The sequence below is a fragment of the Schistosoma haematobium genome, chromosome 6 (assembly GCF_000699445.3).
Source record: "Schistosoma haematobium chromosome 6, whole genome shotgun sequence".
Classification (NCBI taxonomy): domain Eukaryota; kingdom Metazoa; phylum Platyhelminthes; class Trematoda; order Strigeidida; family Schistosomatidae; genus Schistosoma; species Schistosoma haematobium.
Window position 1 is genome coordinate 17,933,553 of NC_067201.1, and position 24,989 is coordinate 17,958,541.

The 24,989-nt window shown below is 35.6% G+C and overlaps 2 protein-coding genes across 5 annotated transcripts in view; one reads left to right on the forward strand and one right to left on the reverse strand.

Moving 5' to 3' along the window:
• Positions 1–230: 230 nt before the first annotated feature.
• MS3_00008689 (uncharacterized protein) lies at positions 231–15,939 on the reverse strand (the record flags this gene model as incomplete). Of its 4 annotated transcripts, none has more annotated exons than XM_051217026.1 (6): positions 231–1,805; positions 3,794–3,879; positions 11,532–11,925; positions 11,965–12,033; positions 12,078–12,208; positions 15,526–15,565. In XM_051217026.1, coding segments are annotated over 6 exons (789 nt in total). The 4 variants fall into 4 exon arrangements, with proteins under 4 accessions (XP_051065656.1, XP_051065657.1, XP_051065658.1 ...); XM_051217027.1 differs by having other exon boundaries at positions 1,471–1,805; positions 15,339–15,565; XM_035731877.1 differs by lacking the exon at positions 15,526–15,565 and adding an exon at positions 15,714–15,939 and having other exon boundaries at positions 1,698–1,805.
• Positions 15,940–22,922: 6,983 nt separating this feature from the next.
• Positions 22,923–24,989, forward strand: part of UCKL1 (Uridine-cytidine kinase-like 1) — a 30,200-nt gene continuing 28,133 nt past the window's right edge. Inside the window, exon 1 of the mRNA XM_051219468.1 lies at positions 22,923–23,020. Coding sequence (XP_051065659.1) covers positions 22,986–23,020 — 35 coding nt within the window. The 5' untranslated portion in view covers positions 22,923–22,985. The remainder of the gene's footprint in view (positions 23,021–24,989) is intronic.

The window sequence follows — 24,989 nt, forward strand, 5'->3', positions numbered from 1 at the left end:
TAAAATGATTCGAGCTAACATTTTATTATTTAGAGTATTCGATAAAAAAAATCTTTAGTTTTACTCCCTTAATATCACCTTGCACAGTTTCTGGCTATTACGTATTAATATGATTTAACAATGCTACATAGCTGAACCAATCAAGATACAAATGATGAATTTTATTCATGATGACTGACAATTTGAGTAAATATGTAGAGAATATCTAAGTAGAGTGGTTGGGAAGCTTAGGATTGATAAGACTTTGTTTGCTGTTATGATGGAATAGAAATGGAAATACAAATCCAAAGCACGAAACGCTCAACAGTACTGATGCAAAGTGGTGATAAAGGAGTCTCAAATAAATCATATTATTAGTTAGCATTTTTGTAGTGTTAAACTACTCATATATCCTTCAGATAGTTGTCCCAATTTTCGAGTAATTTTGCAAATATATTGAAGTCAATGTGTAGTCATCTGGAAAACTACTTACGGCTTTATAAAGAGTTAATGAAGAAACTAACCTAGACTCAAGCGCTGAAAATCTTGATTTTAAAGTTAAAAACTGATCAAAAACATTGACAAATTTGTTAGCAATGTAGAAATAAACTCTTTATTACTTTTTTAAGAGGAATTTTGTTGACCATACCTCTAAATTAACTCATTTACCAGTAGGCAACATAAATATTTTAAGATTGCTGAAAGTTCACGATGTAGTAGCGTTTCATCAGCTTTGCAAATAAAAAAAAACTTATTAACACTTGTTCGTACAATTATCACTCAAGTATTAATATAGAAATTTAAGACAACATTGAATTTCTCCGTTTTTAGTAAAATCACATTAGTAGATCAAGCGTCACTTGACAACTTACGAACACTACATAAATTATACAATGTATTCGGATTTTTATAATCATATGATTCAGTTCTGAGATTATTCGGAATAAATTAGGATAGTTTTAAGATGATGACGAATAATGTATGAAATTTATTTAACGAATACATTCTATGCATCAGTATGTGAAAGATTGCTGATAGATAGAGGACAGGTTATTATGAAAGCACCAGAACCATACTATATCATTTTTTATCCAGTGAAATATACAACACTGAAATAGTTTTAATAGAAAATCTACACGACTAACAAGAATTTGATGAGTAGAACTGAATCGATCTGGTTCACAAAAAAGCTCAAACAGACAGTCACATTTACTCAAAATTTGTCTAATATGTGTTGACGAAATTATCATTACGAATAACAGGTTTTTCCGGTCGGTCAATTCTTTTCTGGCTTGTATAGTCAGATAAGTAGATGATCAACGTGTAACCGACAGGCAAACTGAATCTTTAGAACAAAACTTCAAATATGATAGTGAACCTAGTGCTTTCATTTATCCGTCATATGAAAATTCTCCAATAAAAAAGAGCTATTCACCTCAAATAGCATACAATCGAAAACACACTGATGATGAAGAAGATTAAAGATTAAAATTATCAAATTTGACCTACGATATATTTATCATTACTCAAATACAAAATAATTTAGAGGAATACAAAAGAATTCTAAACAACAACTAAGTGAGAGATGTTTGTGAACAGTGAGAAAAAGAACAAGTGTGATGCATACATGTAAAAAAAAAACAAATTGTTCGTGTATATACGAATAAATATCCAATGCAACAAGTAATATGATATGTCCAATGATAGTATCAACGGATTTAAAACTCCTCTGTATTTAAATGACGATATGCCACTTTGCTATTCAGATCAATTCTACTAACACGAGAACGTGAACAACACCCACCGTATATATTGTACAATATATGCTGAAACATGTAAAATACACAGTTCAAGAATGAACAAATAAACACTATTATTTATCCAGTTGGCAGAGTAATTATTACAATAATAAAGAAACAAAAATTATCTCTATAAATATGAATTAGGTCTAATAATGTCACTTGCATTACGAAGGATATCATTTAAAAAACCATCGAGGGTTAGACAACTATTTTTTCCTAGGTTGATTAACAGCCTCATGTCGTGCTCATTAACCACTCCATACGAAATCCAACTCAGGAGTATCAAATTCAGCTGCAAATACAGTCATTTTAGGCTGCTGAGTTGACATTCAGAGGTTTATCTCTCCAAATTTGGCCAAATTATTATGTAGCGCGAAAAATATCCGCTGTTATCAGTGGATAACTACTTCATTAGCGACGTGATTTAAGTTACAAAGATGGGTTGGGACTCAGTGATAACGCTTCATTGAGTAAGACCTGAAAAATTTTGACTCGATTCCTCGGGAAGTGATGAGTGTAGAGTGCTGCTTACTTGAAGTTATCGCAGACTGAAACCAAACGAATGTATCAATGCTTTCTCTACTACTTAATTATTTATCTTTAATACATAATTGTGTCACATTTAGCTTGCAATAGTCGACGTAATTTGAATGGTATGCCGATTTCATTCACAATATAGTTTGGTGGCCCTTTGAGCTTACAGCTTCCAATGTTAGCAATTTAATACAGGTTGAATAAAAGGTATTGTTGCTTAAAACTCTGAAAAGTAGTTCTGTTGATGCATGCTATATCTCGAGAGTCGACACTCTAAATATCGGTGAAATATTGAGTAATTTTTCCGTAACTTGATCTATGAAGTTCGTTTCGTGTGTGATCATCTGGGAGATGGATATGGGGTAATTGTCTAATGACTAAAGCACTCGAATATCCAGCAGCTGATTGGACGTGTACGCCCCATTTCATATACTTCGGTCCCAATAACCTGGAAGTATCTCTAACTCTTATGATGAGATTAAATACTATGTAAATAAACAGGTGTCTGGCAAACCAGTTATAAGTTATAAATTCTACGTACTCAGCTTTATTATTTATTTATTTATTTATTTCAACACATAGATAATGGTACAAAGAGGCACCAAATACATATGCGCCTAATTGCATATAGATTATTAACAGTGCTTCACTGCAGATGCCTGATAAAAGTTAATTCAATTATTGGAACTGAAAAATTCCTGAGATACCAAGAACAAAGTTTCTTTGTACAAATTTCTTCATAAAACAACACAAGTGAAAATACTTAGAGATGTGAAGAATTCTAGATATATTCCCTAGACTTTTATATAATGAGGCATTTAACTACGGGTTAAAGCTTTAGTTTAGGTATCTTTATTCGATAACTATAAAAGAATGGTTTTATGGTATCTTAATATGGTCGTAATTATAAGCTGTCTTTTGATTCACTGATTATTGTTCCGATTTTTTAACAGGTCAGAAATAACAGCCGGTTAACCATTTATTTCAACACATAAATATCGGTACAAGAGGGCACCAAATATATATGCGCCACACTATATTTGTGTGTGTGTGGGCTGTGATACTGCCCGGGTGCCCAAACCGAAGCAGGTGGTTTTCTTAGGGGGCCACACCCCATAGATTTCACTGAACTTTGTAAATAAAATATTCGGATAATGTGGACGTTGAAATTTATACTCCGTTCTATGTTTTGATCCAATATTTTACTTTTTATTATTAATGGCTTTATTCAATATTATAGTTTGGTACAATATAGATGTACTCATGTGGATTCCAAATGCAATAGCACCGAGTTGTGACAATTTGTCTTAGTATTTCTTTTGTTAATTGTTTTGAAAAAATGGGAAAAGGTGTAACCTATTGACCACATGAGACAAATAGAGTAAGTTAACGAATTTATCGTTAATGAAGTGGAGGAACATAATACAGTCGACATACAACCAATAGAAATGGCTAAATAACTGAACTTAAGAACTTACACAAAGAGGTTTCCAAATGCACAGAATAAGCACAACTAGAATGCAGCATAGTACGAGGACGTAACTCACGGATATATCGGGAGTATCTAGAATAAAAAATAACAAGGTGGAAAAACAGCATGTGCTTGATATATTTGACTGTACACTTGCTGAATCGAAATATAAAACACTGATTAGAATATAAGGTAGATATTTTAAAGGATTTTACTATAGAATCTGTATAATCACAAACACAAACATTTCCACAATAATAAGCTACAGAAAATAGTAACAAATGAATATAGATAAGTGATAGCGTCATATTATTTGTATCGTTAAACCAAAAGCTGAAGTCATAGCTGGTGGAGCTTAACCAAGTCGGATCGGAGGTATTTTTCTACCGATGATGTCGAGTGACTGTGGATCCATAATTCGAGCTGACTAAAATCACAAGTGTGGGTCATCGGATTACAGCTCAGTGGTTTAAAGGTAATGGAATTTCCTGAGTAACTGGGAGATCTGTTTGATTCCGGAATGAGCCTTAAACTAGGACATAAAAGAGGTCTATTGCTCCATGTTTTTCCTTAGTTCCCCAGCTGACGCCAGGCCACGAGAACGTAAATAAGTCCGTTTTCAGCTGTTCTGTATCTCGGTTAATTTCGTATGCTTCTTAGACTAATCTTATTGAACAACAAAATTTCCTCGACAATGTGATAATAAAAGCTTAATACGAAACGTTTAGGGAATTGACGTACTTCGGACACACTAGAAACAGAAGACAAAAAGTATAAGGTCCAAAAGGTATAAGAGGTGTGGTGCATTGTGTAGTGTATGAATTGATATATCAGTCAACAGTTTGGTGTGTAAATTGACGCAGCGACCAGTCGTTGAGTGAATTGTTGTATGTTTATATAATCCAGATAGTTAAGTGGCAAACATACAATCACACATGTAGAAAAACTTGTTATGAATTAAAATTTTATGACAAGCAAATATAAGATTATCAAAGTGAAAGAAAAAGAATGCTGATCGATCGATGATAATCAGTGATGCGATGTGGCTGTCTAAGAGACCGAATAATTAACATAATCTATAATGTCATTTGAAATCAAAGATAGGACAGCTAGCCAGAATAATAGACTTTTTATGTACTAAAATGACATATTTATACACAAAATGTTATCATAAAATAAACACGATATGATGTCATAAACGATTGGAGAAAGTTGGTTATTAGGTTGGTTAAAACCTTATTGATAAGCCTAATTCTTGGAGATAGTACACGGATAAAAGCCCATAATTGATCATGTGAATAAGTACGAGATAATTAATGGAATTTAAATACATAACGTATATGATTGCCAGATTAATTTCGTGTCTTATACCTGTTTAAATTACCACATGCTCGCATAGGAATATGGTTCAAGTGAATAATATGAGGCTGCTACATCATAAACTATCTTCAAATCTTCCGTAGAATCTTCAAAACGGCATTGGTCACGATTTTCATAGGGATTATTCATAGATTAATGGATTGACGGAAATGGATTGCATGAAATGGTAAGGTAAATCTGAAATAAAATCACTTAAAGCATTGAAACATGAACAAACTGGTTTGAAGTAAGAGGTCATTAGAGAGAACATTGTAGGAGAAAAGATCGTATTGTTTTCCTAACGGTTATGCAGTATTAATTAAAATCGTTTGTAAAGTCTGAAGTAACTTATTATCTCATACATCCTGATCCCTTGATAAATTCATATAACGCAAGGGGAGAAATATTCGCGAAACGTAATGAATTCATTATATTTCACGGCTTCTCATCAGCTGCAAATGGCCGCAGTCAACGAAGTTCAATTCAAAACGAATTAGGAAACAAGAGAAAACAACATATTTAGCATAATAGTTAAGACTGATTAGTATCTATATGTTGAAGATGAAATCATAAAAAGGATAGGAAGTAAATCTATAGGTGATAGTAAAGAGACGATGGATAAGAACGAGTTGTTAATGAATGAGTGATAATAGTTTGTCACGGCTCAGGAAATAACGTTGAATTTTCTGTTCATGAATCAAAAGGATGTACACATAAAAAGACGCACAAGTCCCCAAACGACGCCTTTGCGGTACGTTTGAAATTTGCGTTACGATAACACGGTATCTAATATATATTGTTTGAATACTGTTGAATCCTAGTTTATAACTCATAAATAGCTTTAGAATTTATACTTAAAGCGATATGGGTCGACTGTCAAAAAAACGAGCCCAGAGAAGCCCTAATACTTCAGATAATAACAATTCTGTTGTTACCTATTCCCATGCTCTGCTACTCTTTATGAAGCTGATAATCTTGGGAGTGATCTTACACTACGCCTGATGCTGGATGACTCTGTCTCTAATTTAACAATGAGTTCCACCTCAAGATCAAAAAGTATCGATAACATTAAGAGTGAATTAAACAATATCTTTAGGCAACTAAACAACATGCGTTCTAAAGTTGAGTCACTTGCTAGCTCTTTATCAAAGCATGATGATCTGAAACAAGAAATAAAGACACTATCATCCCTTAAACTGCTTTTGTCAAAAGATATCGTTCCTGCGGAACTTGATGACATTATAAGAGCAGAATCTGTTATCCAATTTATCGCTAATGAAGTTACCAAGCGAATAGTCTCTCGAAATAACGTGGTTGTCTATAATATACTTGACAAAATCCCCATTAAAACTGTAAGGAATTCGATATTAAAAGCATCTAACCTTCAAGACAATCCATGCCAATGCATTCGACTTAATAAAAAGCACCAGAAATACTCGCGCCCGGTTTTGTTCAGATTCGATTCTCATATATTAGCTGAACAGTTGAAAGAATCCGGGCGGCTAATCTGCGCGTTTACGAAATTTAGAAACGCTCGTATAGTCTCAGATAAGACCACCAACCAAAGGCTTACGAAAAAACGTACCTTGAACGAAAATAAAGGTGTTGAGATCACAACAAACCACGATGCATCAGCTGCTGGATCCACTGATGCAGCTACCCTATCTCATGTTCTCCAGTACTCTGATATACCAACAAAGAATGCTAATTTGCCTGTTATGTCTGTAGTGACATCTGATAGCCAATGTACATCTAATGACGACACTAATCTGATATTATCCAGTTTACCATTAGAAGCCTATAAGCAAATAATTTGTTCTAATGCGACAGCTCTTAAAAACACTGTCAAGATTAAAAAGTCTATGCCACGTAAGAAGAATGTATGTACAGAACCTTCTGGTTCTAGACCCAATAACAAAAATATTACGATGGCCCTACCAAATAAAAATAAGACTATACTTCCCGACACCATGCTTTACCCTACGCATCGTAGGGGAGGTTATAAGGGCAGACTTGATTCAAATGTCTCACAAGACGGCCACTGCAATCATTATGTAAGCAGGCCTAATATTGTGCAGACCACAGTGGACCAACGTGCCCCACGGTTACCCTCAAACGTTTTAAATAATAAACCTGTAAGACGTAACTTTTCTCAACACTTTCCCATTGGGCAAGATGAACTACTAGGTTACTCACCATCAACCCAACCCCAACTAGCAGGTGTTTGTCTTAACTGTCCGCCTAGTCAAGTTCAACAAGTTAATCCACTTTATCAAAATAATGATTTTTTGCCTTCAGAAATCTCTGGTCCCACTAGCAATACAGTTTGTTCAAGCTATAGCCCATATGATCAGTCAAACGTAATAAACCGCAGTCTACGCAAATCCAAGATACACAACATCAATAGGGAAGCTCTCGGCTTTTTTACACTCCATACTCCATTTTTAAACTTATTACTTATCAATGCACGTTCACTTCTGAACAAAATTTTAGCCTTGAGAACATTAGCTTTTCTGGCCAAGCCTTCCTTTATACTTATCACTGAAACATGGTGCTCTCAAGCAGTATCAGATTCACAATTAAATATCCCGAACTATCGACTCTATCGCTGTGACAGAGAAAATAAGCGAGGAGGTGATTGCATTATATATGTTTTGGATACGATAACAACTAATAAAGTTGAAGATAGTGTCCTGAATAGTTTACCAGAATCAGTCAACAGCCTGAGTCATAGTCTACTCCTTGAATGTATATACAGAGCTCCTGATAGTTCGAGTAGTGTGGATGATCTTGTAATCAATGCATTTATACATGCATCTGCTCTAGACTTTAACGCTAAGGCTATCACTGGGGGTTTCAATTATCCTGGGATTAACTGGAGTACCGGTAGTTGTCAGTCATGTAAAGATGAGTTCTCGGCAACCATTAATATGCACTGCTGGTCACAGTGGGTTCATACCCCAACTAGAGGTGATAGTATACTCGATCTAATATTTAGTAGAGATGTTACCCCACTATCTGTAAAAGTATACGAAGAATTTGAAAGCAGTGACCATAAGATAGTAGTTTGCGCTCTCCCTATCTATCCCTCTTATAACCGACCCATTCAAAAAACCTGTCAATATAGAGACCATAAGCATGCTGACTGGGACCTCCCGCATTCACTGATTAAACTTTCAGACTGGGATAACTTTTTTTCATGTTATAGTCTCATGGATGCTATCAACGAATTCTATCTGATCGTTAACTCTTGTTTAGATTCCTGTGTACCTCTTAAAACGTACAGGTTTAGTAAACCTTACGAACTATATATACCAGCTAAATATCGTAATAAACTAAGACGCCTACAGAATCGTTATTTTAAGTCAAACGACTTAACAACAGTTGCACAAATAACAATAATTTTTAATCAAATTAAAGAGAAACATAGGTTAAAAGTCATTAATGAGGAGATACTAACACTTAATACTAACTCAAAGGTACAAAACTTAACTCTCCTTTTCAATAAACGCGCTAAAGCAACTCAAAATGTTGATATACCATGCATCCAGCATAATGGCACTTTTATATATAACTCTAAAACTATAGCAAACCTTTTCAGTGGTATTTTTGCGAATTGTGTAGGAATCATAAGTGGCTCTGCTTCAAGAGTTATGTGCGTGACTAGCAACTCAATAAAATCTATCTCCTTCACATCCATGAAAATTAATAAGGCTATAAATACCCTTAAGCTTTCGAGAGGTCATGGAGCAGACGGAATTTCATCCTTTCTCTACAAATATGGTGGTCCAGATACTCCACTTCTTCTAAAGCTGTTTACTCTCTCTTTATGGAAACCGGTTCTTACCCTTACTGTTGGAAAACCGCGTACACCATACAACGTTACAAATCTGGAGATAAGACTGACATGAACAATTACCGGCCAATAAATATTACTCCAGTTATCTCTAGGATTATGGAAAAAATCATAAGTGATGAACTTTCCAACTATTTACTCGCTGGAAAATTTATCAGTGATACTCAACATAGATTTCTTAAAAGTTGATCTTGCATGACATGTCATTTTGATTTCTTTAATTTAGTCTATTCTCTACGCAGTCAAGGATATCTAGTCTTAGTGCTATATCTGGACATTTTTAAAGCCTTTGACATGGTTAGCCATCAACTTCTTATAGGTAAACTCGCATCTTATGGGGTTCAAAATCCTTTGTTAGATTGGTTTGATTCCTTTCTAAGCAATCGACATCAAATAGTTAAAATTAACTCTTCATTGTTTAACGTTGTCCCTGTTAGAAGTAGTGTAATACAAGGTAGTGTCTTAGGTCCTTTGCTCTTTTTAGTGTTTATCAATGATATTTGTGAAAGTTTTTGTGTGGGTAAGCCCCTTCTATATGCAGATGATCTTAAAATAGTATATTCATTTTCTCCATATGAGCTGAAAAATATGCAAAATTGCATCAGCATGGAGCTTAACAAGGTAGCACAGTAGTGCTTAAAATAGCAGCTGGAACTTAATACGGCTAAATGTAGATGGATATGCTTCGGAGATACATCACTCAACCTAGACCTTACCATAAATGGAGAAGTGTTATCTAGGTTACATACAGTAGTAGACTTGGGACTTGGATACTCCCAAGACTTGTCGTTTACAGAACAGATATTGAAACAGACCTCTAAGTCTCAACGTCTAGTACGTTACATAACTCGAGACCTTTATAACATTGAGTTACGTATTTTAATGTACAAAGTTTATGTTCGACCATTCCTAGAATACTGAGTGTTAATTCTTAATACTGCGCACATAAAGGATAAATTAAGGCTGGAATCAGTAAAGAGACGATTTACACCGTATTCTTGGAGCTGACTGTACCTTGACTTATAATTCTAGATGTAATAAACCTGGGCTAGACCCTTTGTGGAAGAGGAGACTCAAACTAAATCTTATCTTTTCAAAATACTTAATAAACTATCCCTTACATCCAATCACGTGATTCAATATGCAGAAACTTCTCATTATGACATCCGTAATTCCTTGTTACTAGTGAAACAAACTTATTCCAAATCATTTCCCTATATGAATTTCTTTACCTGTAAATTTTCTAGACTCTGGAATAATCTACTACAATCTATCTGTACGATAAAATCACTCCCATTATTTGATCGGTGCATTGATGCATACTGCTCCTCTGAAAATGCATTGAATGTTCTAGCACCTGTAAATGTATCTCATTCCACAAGTGATATTATAGGAACTATAAATGTTTAGCCATCTTTATTAGTGCATTCCCTAAGTAAAACCACCCACTTGCTGTCAATATGTTAACACCGTCCCTAGCAAGTTTAACTAATTCGAATAACATAAACAGTATATCACTGTGTCACATGACACACGCATTTAGGTAGACCTGATTCATATATTTACGTAATTACTACTTTGATTTCCCGTGCTTTGTGTTTTCGTTTTAATTTCTTTAGTTGTAGATAATTATCATTAATTCGATCTAGCACACGGATTGACCTTAATTACTCCGTTCATAAATCAACAGGCTGTCCATTTAAGATATATTAAAAATTCCCGGCTGATGCATCGGATCGCTTTAATACATGTACTACCTAAACAATTACTGAACTAGTATACTTAAAACTTTCTTCTACCACATGTTTGTTCTGTACATCATGCCTCTAAACTGGCGTGAATTGTGTAATTATTATTTTCAGAATATATAAATTATTGCTCTAATACGTGTGAAAAACGTACTACCTAAACAATTTTGAACTATAACACTACAAATAATCTAATATCTCATATGTCCTATGTATTTAATGTTACTATATATATCAAGCTGATCATGCCTGTTATTATATATAGTCCATGCACCTATTTAACATAAAATCAACGTCCTGAGTGAATGTCACTGAGTTTTTTACTTTAAGTTACAAACCATATTAAGGAAATATGTAACTCATAAGCGTTAAAATAATATGACTATTTTATCACGGCACTTTCTGTTTTTGACAATAGAGAAAAACAAGCTAGAACTTTCGGCAAGAGAACAGTTAGCTGAAATTTTCAAAAGTAAAACATACAAAATGTTAAATACTGGAAGAGTTTGCTAAGGTCTCATAACTTTTTGAATAATACTCAAGACAAAAAACTGCAACCTCAGTTGGTCAATATAAACCAGTGAAAGCAGACTATTTATATGATGCATTTGCCAAATATTTTCGATACTTGCAAAATTATGTCACGAAGCAATAACTGACTAACGGTGAGCCACGTTCACTGTTATTCTCATATAAATGTTGATAGTTTCAAAATCAAATAATAACACATTTCACGTTTCATACATTATTACCTCATTTTACACACAAAAACATGGACTTACATAATTTATCGTGAACTACAGTACCAGAGTCGCCTTGATATATGAATCCATTGGATTTTTTAGACTCAGATTCGGTAGAATGCTTTCTGTCAAATATAGACTGTCCGGGATCTATCTGTGGCCCACTATCCTCGGAATCTTTTCTTCGTGGCTCTTGTATTAGATCAGCATGTGAATCGCCTGAATGGATGGAGCTTTCGCCTAATTTGTTTTTTTCAAACTCATCGATTTCAGCAACTTCTTCCTCTTGGATAGTATGCGTTCCAGTTGTTATACGTCTAACCTCTGTAGTTTTCTCTGATAAAAATTTATCCAACTGCTTAGTAGAATTCGAAAGTTTGGTAGTCGACATATCTTCGGAAATAACGGTGACGTTTGATGTTGTAAGCTTTGACTGACAAATCAAATTTATATTTACTTTTCTACTACTTACTTTCGGTGTAACATTAACAGATGTGAAAACATAATCCAATGTAGGTAAATTGGATTTAAGGATTGACAACTAATAATTTTGTCGCTTAATATTTAGAGTTTGATACTACTTACATTAACATGGCTGTTAGTAGTTCTCCCGATACTAACTGAAGAACCGTTGAGTAGATTGCTAGATTCATCTTTCAGAGCATATACATGATAGAATAGTATCCAAGTTAATTTGAATGCCAAACAATAATTCACTATTAGGGAAAACAAAATATTACTTCATCGAACTTCTATTAATTTTATGGTACAAAAAGACGGGAATCAGTCAGAGACAAAAGCAAATAGATGGATATTAAGATTAAACTACTCTGAGTTTGATTCTCCCCTACTATACTATGTATAGTATAACAGACAAGTGGATTTTTAGAAGCACTTCAATAATACTTAGCGTCGAATAACTAACAAAGGTTGGTTAACAATAGCATAGGACTCGTGAATAATGTTAATGTGACGTTTCCTACATACTTTTTTACGTATTCTGCATAATTTCATAACCTAGTAAGAAGGCTATTGATACCTCTTGACTTCTGAAACCACGATATGTAGAATAGGGTTCGCCCCCCCCAGCTAACTAATTGAAAGCCAAGTATTGTAGTCGCTAAACCAACTAAATCCCTACATCCATTGCTCTCAGATAAGCATACATGGAACAGACTTCTTGGTTTAGGTGATGGAATCTATTCAATATGCCTTAAACAGGGAGCGAAGTAATTGAGCGTGTCAAGTACCTCACTTATTCTGGAAGTTTCATTAGCCCTGATGGGTCGATATCTGACAAAATTCCGGGAAAGATTCAGAAAGTCTAGTTGGTTTTCGTCAGCTAAAGGAGGAATACAACACGCAACAGTATTATCTGTTTTACTTTGTGGTTGCGCAATATGTTCTTCAGAAGTAGGGGGTATTTGTAAGTTACTAGTACTCTATTACAGACGCCTTCTAAGCGTTTCTCATGCATTCTGGGACCACTGAGTGGAGAATATTAAGTTGAGACACAAAGTAATTCCAGAAAATTCATTAGTGAGCTCGAGAATTTTTATCTTCTGTTTGGAACGTGTACTACGTACATTCAACCACTGCCTTCCTCGAAGTGCGGTGATAGTTGATGTATGAATAAGTTAGAAGACAGACAGGGGCGCCAAAACTAGAATGTTGCACTACTCTATCTAGTCACTGACTGCTGAACTGGGTTGTGTGGGTAGATGCAGACTACCTGGGAGATTGCTGTAATGAATGGTGAGACTTGGGTGAGATAGTTCAGTCTTTCCCGATATTGCAGTTGCATCCGCTCTTTGTCTTTCCTCAGATATAATTTTTTTAATTTCAAAAATTTTGTTCTTATTCCTAGAATCCATATTTTCTATTAAGAATCTTTTCTAATACCACTAATACTGTTACAACCTAAACTACTCTGGCGTCTCACTGTGATAATATGGTGTAGCAACGTGAACTAAAAAGCATGTGCCGGGTTCTACTTCTCGTATGATTGACTGACTGGATGAGACTAAACTGCAAACGTTGAAAGTGATAAGGGCGAGACTATAATTTATGAACGAACCAATCACGTATAAGATAACAGGTCTCGGGTTTTGGCGCGAAATCCACTCATTCATTCGGATAAATAGAGTTTTGGCATTATAACTAATATCAGTTCGTGACTAAAACCCTAAATCTAATTTCTAACCCTAATCATCAACTGTAAGTTATAATTCTACTTCCTCACACAGGTTTATAGCCCTTATTTGCTCCTGGTTATTAGGTGGACACTCTCAAGGTCAGCCTGGTGTCACACAAAGGTCGTCCACAAATTATAGTCTCACCGTGATAAGTTTCAACGGAACATTTCATTGAGAATAACGCTCTGGTAAGGAACCGGTTAGTAACAGACAGCTTGTGAGTACTAACAGTGACGAACTAATGACAAAAGTCAGAATTACAGTGGAAACAGGGACAAATAAAATAAGAACACAAGTTTATATAAGACTTAAGTTAGTAGCACAGAGGGATATATACCACTGAAAAATATCGATCACAAGCGTCCGTCTATTGGAGATAAAGAAGTTTAGTATCAATCCCAAATACTTGTAATTTAGGATTCACATGTCACATTCAATTGACATTGCAAAATTATTAGCTGGTTCTGAAATCTATCAACAGCACTTCAAACAACTGATAGATTTATTACCATACTAACTTAGCAACTAGTTGACGCAAACTAACTGATTCTGTGCTTGTGTATTGGTATTAGGCGACTTTTCCAGACCACTGATGGCATAGTGTGGTTAGTTGAGCAATCCCTACTGCAATATACACAGAAAATTCAGAACGTATTAAAGACGGTATTCAGTGAGTCTGTATATTACAATCCGGTCTTCTTTCAACACCCTCTACGGAGGCTGCTTGTGTCACGTCAGTAGCGAAGGCTTTACATGCACCACATACACTAATGGGGAAATGTGGGGTTAGGGTTGTGTCCAATGCTGGTTGCTTCTTCCTTAACTGCAAGATCTCTTCTGATTGTACGTTTCTGTTTCCCCCATTATTATTATAATTACACTACCTTACACCAATCTGTTCGCTGTTGTTCTTTTTTTTAACGCTCCTCACCTTTCATTTTTTGTTCCCTTCTTCTATTTGAATTCTCATTGTTTTGTGTGGCACATATATATTTGGTACCCTCTTGTACCAAGATTTATGTGTTCAAATAAATAAGAGTTGTATCCGATTCTCGCTGAGTGACCTTTCGTTACATGAACCATAGGTCGCTGCGGTGACAATCACTTTTAAATAATCAGTTGAGGTGGTTTGAACTACTCAGTATAATCAGAAACATGATGACATATCTTTTAGTGAGACACCACCTAGTTGCTATGAGCCATTGACCAGGTGGATCACTTCGAGTTTCCGACAGTATGGATGTCTTGTGCTAGCAGGAATTCTGGGAAACACACCGTCAAATCACCATAGGCAGCGTCTATAAATATAAAAAATCCGTTGATTTTCATGAGTAAGGAAAAGCAGCCTGAGGTTTTAACGCGTCGAAGTGCAGATAGTTATTCCTCATCCATTCTGCTAACAGCACCCGAGCCCCTAGAAGCTCCCATGGGACACTTTTACGTCATTTTGCGTGACAAGGATTTTTGTGAATGTCAATGAGATTAAAGAGTCTCAAACAGATTGTTACAAAACCAAGACATGGGCGATCTTCAACTCATCAGAACAATTAAATTTACTGAGACTCAGGAATCAGAAATTTCGTCACCGACAGGACATGAGTTTCGTGGAACTCATTAGGGACATCTGAGAGCAATTGCAAAAATTACTTACGAAATACATCCACTCATAACTCCAGACGGTATGTGGCAATATCATCTTGAAGGGAATGAGAAATAGCGTGTCGTCAGGTGTGTTCTGGCTCTAACACGTCGTTGAGCTGTATCACGCTGACAAAACGCTTGTTTCGCAAGACCTCTCAAGTACTTGGTAAATAATTTCTATCACATGCGACACTTACTCGCAAAAGTAACACAGGACTTATACATCGCGCTTTGAAAGTTCAAATAATTCAACTTATTTTGGACCGAGCTTAACGAGCTTCCATATCTAGCAGCATTGAATCACTAATAACTCCCCTCATAAACGTGTGAGCCTCCTCATCCTGTTTATCTGTATGAGCCTTGTGTGAATAGTCAGGTAACCTACCAACACAAAGTTTTCCGAGTTTGTAGCTCATATATTTTCCACGTTCTTTATGATCTATACAGTCTACAATTGGACCAGTTAGCTCCAACTTGCTTTTGTGTTTGATCCTGGCATCAAGTGGCCTGTCCGGATGCGTATGGATTCCAGTAAGCAGCCGGCGTCTGTTGACACGAAATGCTTCGACAGCGGCAGACGCTACGCGAGACGCTGAGGGCGTAATCTTCATTGACCATCGTCTTCAGTCCTTTTCCTTTTTGGTTAGTCTCATCACTTGTTGAGTCAATATGTTTATAAGCTTTAAGGACCACTTTACAATTTTTCACTCCAGAATATCGCAGTCTGCATGATCAGGGTCCGTGTTTTCTGGGATACCTTGCACAGTAATGTTTCTTTCACAAAAAAACACCCTCGGAATTTTACTAATGAGGTTCGGACCAGAATATGGTGTATTATTCAACATATTTACATCCCTTTCTGATTACAGTAAGCGACTGTCCAGCAGAACATTTACGTCAGGGGTGTTAGTTTACGCTACATAATGTGCTGTTATCCTTTCCCACGGATAGACCAATTTAACCACCAGTGACTCGATTCTGGGATGTTTTAACTTCCTGTGTACCCTTCTCAAAGCATCAATTCGTTTGTATCCCGCAAGCTGAGAGGAAGGTCAGATCTATCTCTGAGGGCCGTGGTTACTGGGGTGTCATAGTTTCCCCAGACTTTTGGGTACGCTGAGGTTGCGACCCGTCTTGATGAGCAGTTGGATCGCAGTCCCAACTACCGTGATCCTTCTTAATTTGTCAGTTAATCTAAGGAGTGGACTGATCTCTAGTCAATGGGCGTGATCCTAATATATCTACCGGGACACTTGAGAACTTAGGTCGTCCCATAGCAGCGTTATGAATTTGTGAGTTATTACAGACCCTTATGTTAGTCCTTGTTCGGTCTCATGGCAAAGCAGCTAATAAACTAGATTCCACTGTATATCTGATTCAGGAGATTAACAAAACAGTACCCTTGACGTACCTCTTCCTACTAAACATGGTTGGTGAAGCCTGTAGGATCTTCTGGAGAAGAGGTCACATGGAATCACGGTACAACTGCCGTGTTGCATTGGTTGTCTCTACGAATTCTTCTATATTTTCTTTCATTTCCTATCCAGTGATTGCTGTCCATAGATGTGCCTCAACCGAGAATGATCATTCCTATTTTTAGTTGATAGATTTTTTACATCCCTGATAAGGACGTTGGTGTGAACCGTTTAAAACACTTGCTTCTTGAGTATGTAGGTAACATTAGGATTTGGTTGATGTGTTTTTATTAGTTATAAATTGTGTATGTTGGGGTGGCTGGTTTTTACATTAATTTTAGCCTTACTACAGTATTATATGTCTTGATTACGATAGATAAGAAGACACCGACAGTTGTCTGATGTATTTATAATTGAAGTTATTGAGTGATGATCGTCTTTATGGTGTCAATCCTTTTGTTTTACTGTTGCAAATATTCAGTTACATTTTTTTTCTTGGTAGATATGAGTAAGTTGTCATGTTCCTATTATTTCGGCGTGGTACTCATCATAAGCGTTGATTATGCTCTTGATTCGTTCATCTATTCAGTTAGTTGGTAGTTTATCATTCAGTTCTTTTATATCTTGAAGGAGCAGTCTTGTAGAATTATGATTTCGTTCGGTATTAGTACTGCCAATTTAACTGACGTAATCATAAAGTCTTAGACTTGTAATGATATAACCGCTTAATCTATAAGATCTTACGTGAAAGTAACATCCTTGTCCACAATGACTCGTCCTACGTGGCGATCAGCAAGATGACGTCCAGCATTTATGAAAAGCACATTTGAGCTGGGAAGGGAGTAACATATTCAGTACGAAAAGCAAGAGTTTGTAGTGACCGCACCTCCATGACTGAACCATTGCATTTCGACTGATTCCTCCGGCGTTCACCATTGTTACCTACTCCTATTGTTACGTGCTGAAATGACTGCTATGCAGCCTCAGCCATTATAAGAGTTGACTGTAAGAGAATCAGGGAAGTTCAGTACTCTCTAGAGAGGTACGCAGCAGTTTGGTCTAATCGAATAAAATTTGCTTTGTTAAATTGTTTTCGGTGTAGAATCCAAACTACGGTTTGGACTGAAGACTAGCCGACCGGGGACTTTAGACATGCACCCTTTCCCGTCGAAATCAAAACAAGTAATCGGGTAAATAGCCGTTCTATAATTCATCATAAATTCAAATGTAAATCGTTACCTGAACAAATATTACCACCCGGCTATTCAACCAATAATTGTTCAATCAATCAAATCTGAATTAAATAAATAAATAAGTTGATAAAAGATGGGGGAAAATTACCAGTCACAACAAATGAGCGTTATTCTATCCTGACTGGATAGAACACACACAAAAGGAGGAGAAAATCAATATGGCTACCGCCAAGAACAAGTGTCAAGTAAAACAACACAGATGCAGTTCAGGAAGAAACACAAACTTAGTGAATGCGTAAGAAAAACTATAATAAAAATACAAGTATTAACAATTCAAATGTAATCAAAAGACAACAATGTACAACTAAGGGGATCAATAGTAACAAAGTACAAGTATATACATGGAGGGATTTTCACCAACACACAAAACCTTCAAAATGGATCTTACATTCGGCATTCAAACTGCAATATTCAAGTTTATAGCACAATACATACAAATAGGTGTTGGACATTCAAGTTACACTTCTTTGACACAGGCCGTGTAAAAAGGACAATGTGATGTGAAAAAGAGAAAGAGAAAGAACCAAAACGTGATCAAACTATCCGATGGAACATAAAAAAATTAGTTGTATTCATTAATCTAAATAATTTAATCGTACAGTTCATGACTGTGGAGAGTAATGACAGCGGCGTCGAGTAGTATTGAGTCCATTTACTTCTATGCCACTCCTGTAGAAAATCGACAGCGTTATATTCAAACCATTATAGCTTAGGTTTTCTTTGTTCTTCAGTTAAGCGTTAAAAACTTGTCTTTTCCATAAATAAACTCAGAACACAGAATTAGACGGGGTATGGTTCTAATCAGAAAAATTGCAAGTATGAATTACGCGGTATTACCCAGGCGAAAGGATCCCCTAGGCTATAAAGCCCATCAGATTGCTCGACAGAACTTGTACAGTCTACTCTAAAATACATCAGGTAGATAAATTACTGAACACCTTAAAGCTAGTCACCTGGCAAATTGTGAAGGTATCTCCTACAAATCGGTTAACAGCCGAATAATTAAGTTGTCAGAGTGCAGGTAGCTGAACGATTTGTACAAAATCTATGCAGTCAAGCTGTAGTAAACATCTAATAATCGAACCTACAAAGAATATAGTCTAAATGCTTGTCAGTAGGAGAAAAACCTCACAAAATCCAGAGACTTTATCCCAGATTTAAATGGTAGCTCAACTTAACTGATTTAAGGAGCAACAATGGGACCAGAAAGGAGCAGTATGAGAACCGCCAAGTTTAAAGATCAATTAAAACGAAGTCAGCAGCATCGTCAAAATTACACAAATGATGTTGCATGTTAAGATGTGAAGACACTGTGGTTAAAGTAAATAATGACAGTTTTCATCTAGAGCCTGACATAAAGAAAATGTAAAACTGAAGGTAACTAGAAGGAAAACATTACACCAAAAAGTCGAACATATGGCTGTTGTTACATAGACATGTATGTGGAGGGATTTCACCTATATACATGTGTATCCACACTAAAGCTTACGAAAAGAATCTTGCAAACGGTTTTGTGAATAATATACAGTTCCATCAGAAGATAGTAATCGTTTAGTAATGTTCAAGGTGCTATTAAAACAACTCTAAATATGAAACATACAAATATCTCAATACTGTCAAGTACATAGCCATCCAAATGTTTCGGGGGACTCGTTGCAACAGAAATGTGTTGCATGATAGAAATAACTACATAGAATTTCCTCCACATTAGGCCGAATCAATAACAGTAAGATCCTAAGATGCCAATTTTCAGGCACTTAATAGCTATAAATAATAACCACCTTTTGTTGTACAGTGCCTAATCCTGTCAGAGAAGCTTTGGGTCATATTGTGGATGACCGACATTGTTAAGGTATTTCCTTAGTTACCAAAACCTCAGGCGATTAGAGGGATATAATACAATAACAGAGTTATAACTGGAGGACCATTAATATAAATAGAGAAACATTATTAATTAGGTCTGGACTAAAAAATAGTACATTAGGGGTACTACGTTTGCGTGTATGGTGAAACGAAGAGTATCATTATATGGAAGTTGTAGAGGTAAATGAATCTTTGAGATATATAGTTTTGGTTCTGACCAATGTTAGTTGTATTGAGTACATGATTATTTAAAGGTCTGTTGAGCATAAGTATACTATGTGACGCAACTCGTCTAGTAAGTGGCCAGGTAAGATATTATACATAAAGATACTTTTGCGAACAATCCAAGAACATCTTGTATTTTGTTAATCTTGGCTTTTGGTGGCTTTGGAATCATTTCATCAGAAGAGATCCAGATAGTAGAATTATCATATACCGAGTTTCAGAGACCTGCTCAAAAATGCTCCAGGGGCTTTTAAACACACAAGCGATGGACCAAATTGTGACATCATAGACAATTGTTTCTTGGAATCTAACGGTTTTAATTTATGTCTTGGAATCAGACAAATTTTATCAAGCTAAATACCTTACTTGTTCTGAAATCGGCTATACCGAGACTCTCTGTTCAACAGTCTGAAAAATAATTCAGAACATCCTCTGGAAATTACTTCCTGCAACCGTTATCAGATAAGGCTGCTTATTTTATCTATTTTTTTCTTTATCTTGTGGTCAAATGGATTATGGGCAACTCTAAATTTCAGGAGAGGCGCAGAATACAATGGACAGCTAGGATGATTTTAACTTCTCAGGAGACCTAACACTTCTGTCCCATCCGCGGCAATAAATTCAGGTGACGACGGTTGGTGTTGCAGCAACCACTGCAGCAATATGCCCCAACATATGAAAGAGAAAAAGCAAGATCCTCAAATGCAACACGACGAGCACAAACTGGATCACATTTGATGTAGAGGCTTCGAAAGAGGTGGAGTCTTTCACGTACGTGGGTCGTAACGTTGATAAGCAAGGGGGATCTGATGCGCATTTGAAGTCATGGAGTGACAAAGCAAGGATAGTATTTCGACAATTGTAGAACATATGGAACATAAGACATCTGTCGAATCTTTACTACGATATTGATGACTTGACCCAGTCAGAGTTAGCTACCAGTGTATTGGAAGGATTCAACTGTTAGTCGGATGCGGACTTAAGACAAATTTCACCAAACTACAAAGCCGTCAGCCTCATCTCTAGTTAATACCTCAAAAGAAGGAATATGAAGTGCCAATGTGACCTAAGTGCAACGCAATAACTTGTTAAATAATGAACCACAATACAAAGCAAGAAGCTAGCCTCTTTATAGCAGCAAACATGGATTTAGTTATCTGATATCGGAAAACAAGTTGATGTTGTCCATGTTTGCTTCAGTCAAACAAGCAATAACATGCCTCGTAGCAGACTGTTTTTGGAGTTTAAAAATGCAAGGAAAGCAGGGCCTCTCTAAGAAACTGTCTGTTAGGTCGTTAGCAAAAAGTAGGAATGAATTCCAAGTGTTAGATGGTGGTTGGAGGTAGTAGACAGGAAGCCCTGGACCCGGGTTTCGTGCTACTTAGCACTCGTCAGCAAGGTGTACTTGTAATCTTAAGGGAACTGGTGCTCTCTGGCGGATTCGATCCCGTGTCACCCAGTTTCACAGTCAGAGACGTTGCCACTGGGCTATCCGGGCCGTGACCGCCCTCTTGTAAAACTGAGGTGTAATCACAATTGATTGATCACTGAGTGGTGATCAATGTCATGTGTGTCCAGTGCAGATTGAATTCTATCGACCATGAATTCCAAGTGTTCCGCGGGGAAATCTTCCGTTAGTGGAGTACCAAATGGTTTCGACATAGATTCTTTAGTTTTTCATTTTATCCTAATTCATTTCCACACATCTTTAGATCCTCAATGCTACTTTAAACAGATGACATCAAGATTGTGAAAGAGGTTGCGAATAGACGTGAAGTGGCGGCCAACTTAGACGGCATGCCTACTTTATTCAAATAGCGATTAACGCCCATCAGTACAGCGAAGGATATCCGCATGAATGCTGAAGATATTAATGGAATTAACCACAGTATAGAGGAAGAGTTTGTGTTTCCAATCCTGTCTGGCGGGAAACTAAGGGCAAGAAGCAGTCGCAACCTCGAAACTTGGGCTCATTGAGGTATAGTTGTATCCGAGAGACTCGAAATCCTATGTTCACCACAGTATATATAACTTTGGTGAGACCGAAGCTTGAAAATCATATTCAGTCTACAAGGCCCTGTTTAGAATGTCGCTCGAATATCTTGTCAAAGTACAGAGGATAGCTGGTCGTTCAATCCCAGAATTCTGTGGCTTAGAGTACACAGTATGGCTTGGAGAATTAGACCTCATTAATCATTCCTACCGCAAGTTAGGTTGGCGGGTTACGATGTAAAGGATACTGTAGCAGTAAATAAATTCCAAAAATAGTTCTAAGTCATCGAAAGTGATGCTGACCTCACTAGTTTTATCAGAAACGCCCTTAAGTGAAGGTAATCAGTTAAACAGAACTAGATTACGTTTGGGTACGCCGTGCTGTGGATCACTCACAACAACCAGTCAGCTTAAACCACATATTTCTGGACATATCGACTACATTCCAAATATATCTTCAAAAACCATCATTCCTGACTTCCGATTTGACTGGTTTTGAGAAAGGCTTTGAGGACAGTAGAGTTGTCATGCACCAAATATCCATGACATATTTGATTCGAAGAAATGACTCGGACCCTATAAATCATCCCTCCTACGTTCTGCTAGATCGGGAGAACTCACCGAATACAACATGCTAGTTGTCTGTTGTCAGAAATCAGTAATAAATATGAATGTTGTAAATATGTAGGCTAAGTAAGGTTGTAGTAAAACAACAAGGAGTGAGCACAAAGAAGTCAATCGGTTTCTACAAGTTCGTGGTAAAGGTGTTGAGGACTTATATACTGGAGAAAACGGCACTTGAGGTATTGAGCAGCTATTGTGGGGAATTCCATTAGTGCGCTTCGCATCGCGTGGTTGACTTGAGCTATCGCGCGTAGCTGACAGCCAGCGTCAACTTTCTGTGGACAGATGGCCTCCAGCTCTGAGTCAGACATTAGCGCAAGGCGAGTTCTTGTTGCGTATTAAATACCATAATAAGGCTTTTTGTTGGGGCTATTAATATATCTATATATCTATATCTATCTATCTATCTATCTATCTATCTATCTATCTATCTATCTATCTATCTATCTATCTATCTATCTATCTATCTATCTATCTATCTATCTATCTATCTATCTATCTATCTATCTATCTATCTATCTATCTATCTATCTATCTATCTATCTATCTATCTATCTATCTATCTATCTATCTATCTATCTATCTATCTATCTATCTATCTATCTATCTATCTATCTATCTATCTATCTATCTATCTATCTATCTATCTATCTATCTATCTATCTATCTATCTATCTATCTATCTATCTATCTATCTATCTATCTATCTATCTATCTATCTATCTATCTATCTATCTATCTATCTATCTATCTATCTATCTATCTATCTATCTATCTATCTATCTATCTATCTATCTATCTATCTATCTATCTATCTATCTATCTATCTATCTATCTATCTATCTATCTATCTATCTATCTATCTATCTATCTATCTATCTATCTATCTATCTATCTATCTATCTATCTATCTATCTATCTATCTATCTATCTATCTATCTATCTATCTATCTATCTATCTATCTATCTATCTATCTATCTATCTATCTATCTATCTATCTATCTATCTATCTATCTATCTATCTATCTATCTATCTATCTATCTATCTATCTATCTATCTATCTATCTATCTATCTATCTATCTATCTATCTATCTATCTATCTATCTATCTATCTATCTATCTATCTATCTATCTATCTATCTATCTATCTATCTATCTATCTATCTATCTATCTATCTATCTATCTATCTATCTATCTATCTATCTATCTATCTATCTATCTATCTATCTATCTATCTATCTATCTATCTATCTATCTATCTATCTATCTATCTATCTATCTATCTATCTATCTATCTATCTATCTATCTATCTATCTATCTATCTATCTATCTATCTATCTATCTATCTATCTATCTATCTATCTATCTATCTATCTATCTATCTATCTATCTATCTATCTATCTATCTATCTATCTATCTATCTATCTATCTATCTATCTATCTATCTATCTATCTATCTATCTATCTATCTATCTATCTATCTATCTATCTATCTATCTATCTATCTATCTATCTATCTATCTATCTATCTATCTATCTATCTATCTATCTATCTATCTATCTATCTATCTATCTATCTATCTATCTATCTATCTATCTATCTATCTATCTATCTATCTATCTATCTATCTATCTATCTATCTATCTATCTATCTATCTATCTATCTATCTATCTATCTATCTATCTATCTATCTATCTATCTATCTATCTATCTATCTATCTATCTATCTATCTATCTATCTATCTATCTATCTATCTATCTATCTATCTATCTATCTATCTATCTATCTATCTATCTATCTATCTATCTATCTATCTATCTATCTATCTATCTATCTATCTATCTATCTATCTATCTATCTATCTATCTATCTATCTATCTATCTATCTATCTATCTATCTATCTATCTATCTATCTATCTATCTATCTATCTATCTATCTATCTATCTATCTATCTATCTATCTATCTATCTATCTATCTATCTATCTATCTATCTATCTATCTATCTATCTATCTATCTATCTATCTATCTATCTATCTATCTATCTATCTATCTATCTATCTATCTATCTATCTATCTATCTATCTATCTATCTATCTATCTATCTATCTATCTATCTATCTATCTATCTATCTATCTATCTATCTATCTATCTATCTATCTATCTATCTATCTATCTATCTATCTATCTATCTATCTATCTATCTATCTATCTATCTATCTATCTATCTATCTATCTATCTATCTATCTATCTATCTATCTATCTATCTATCTATCT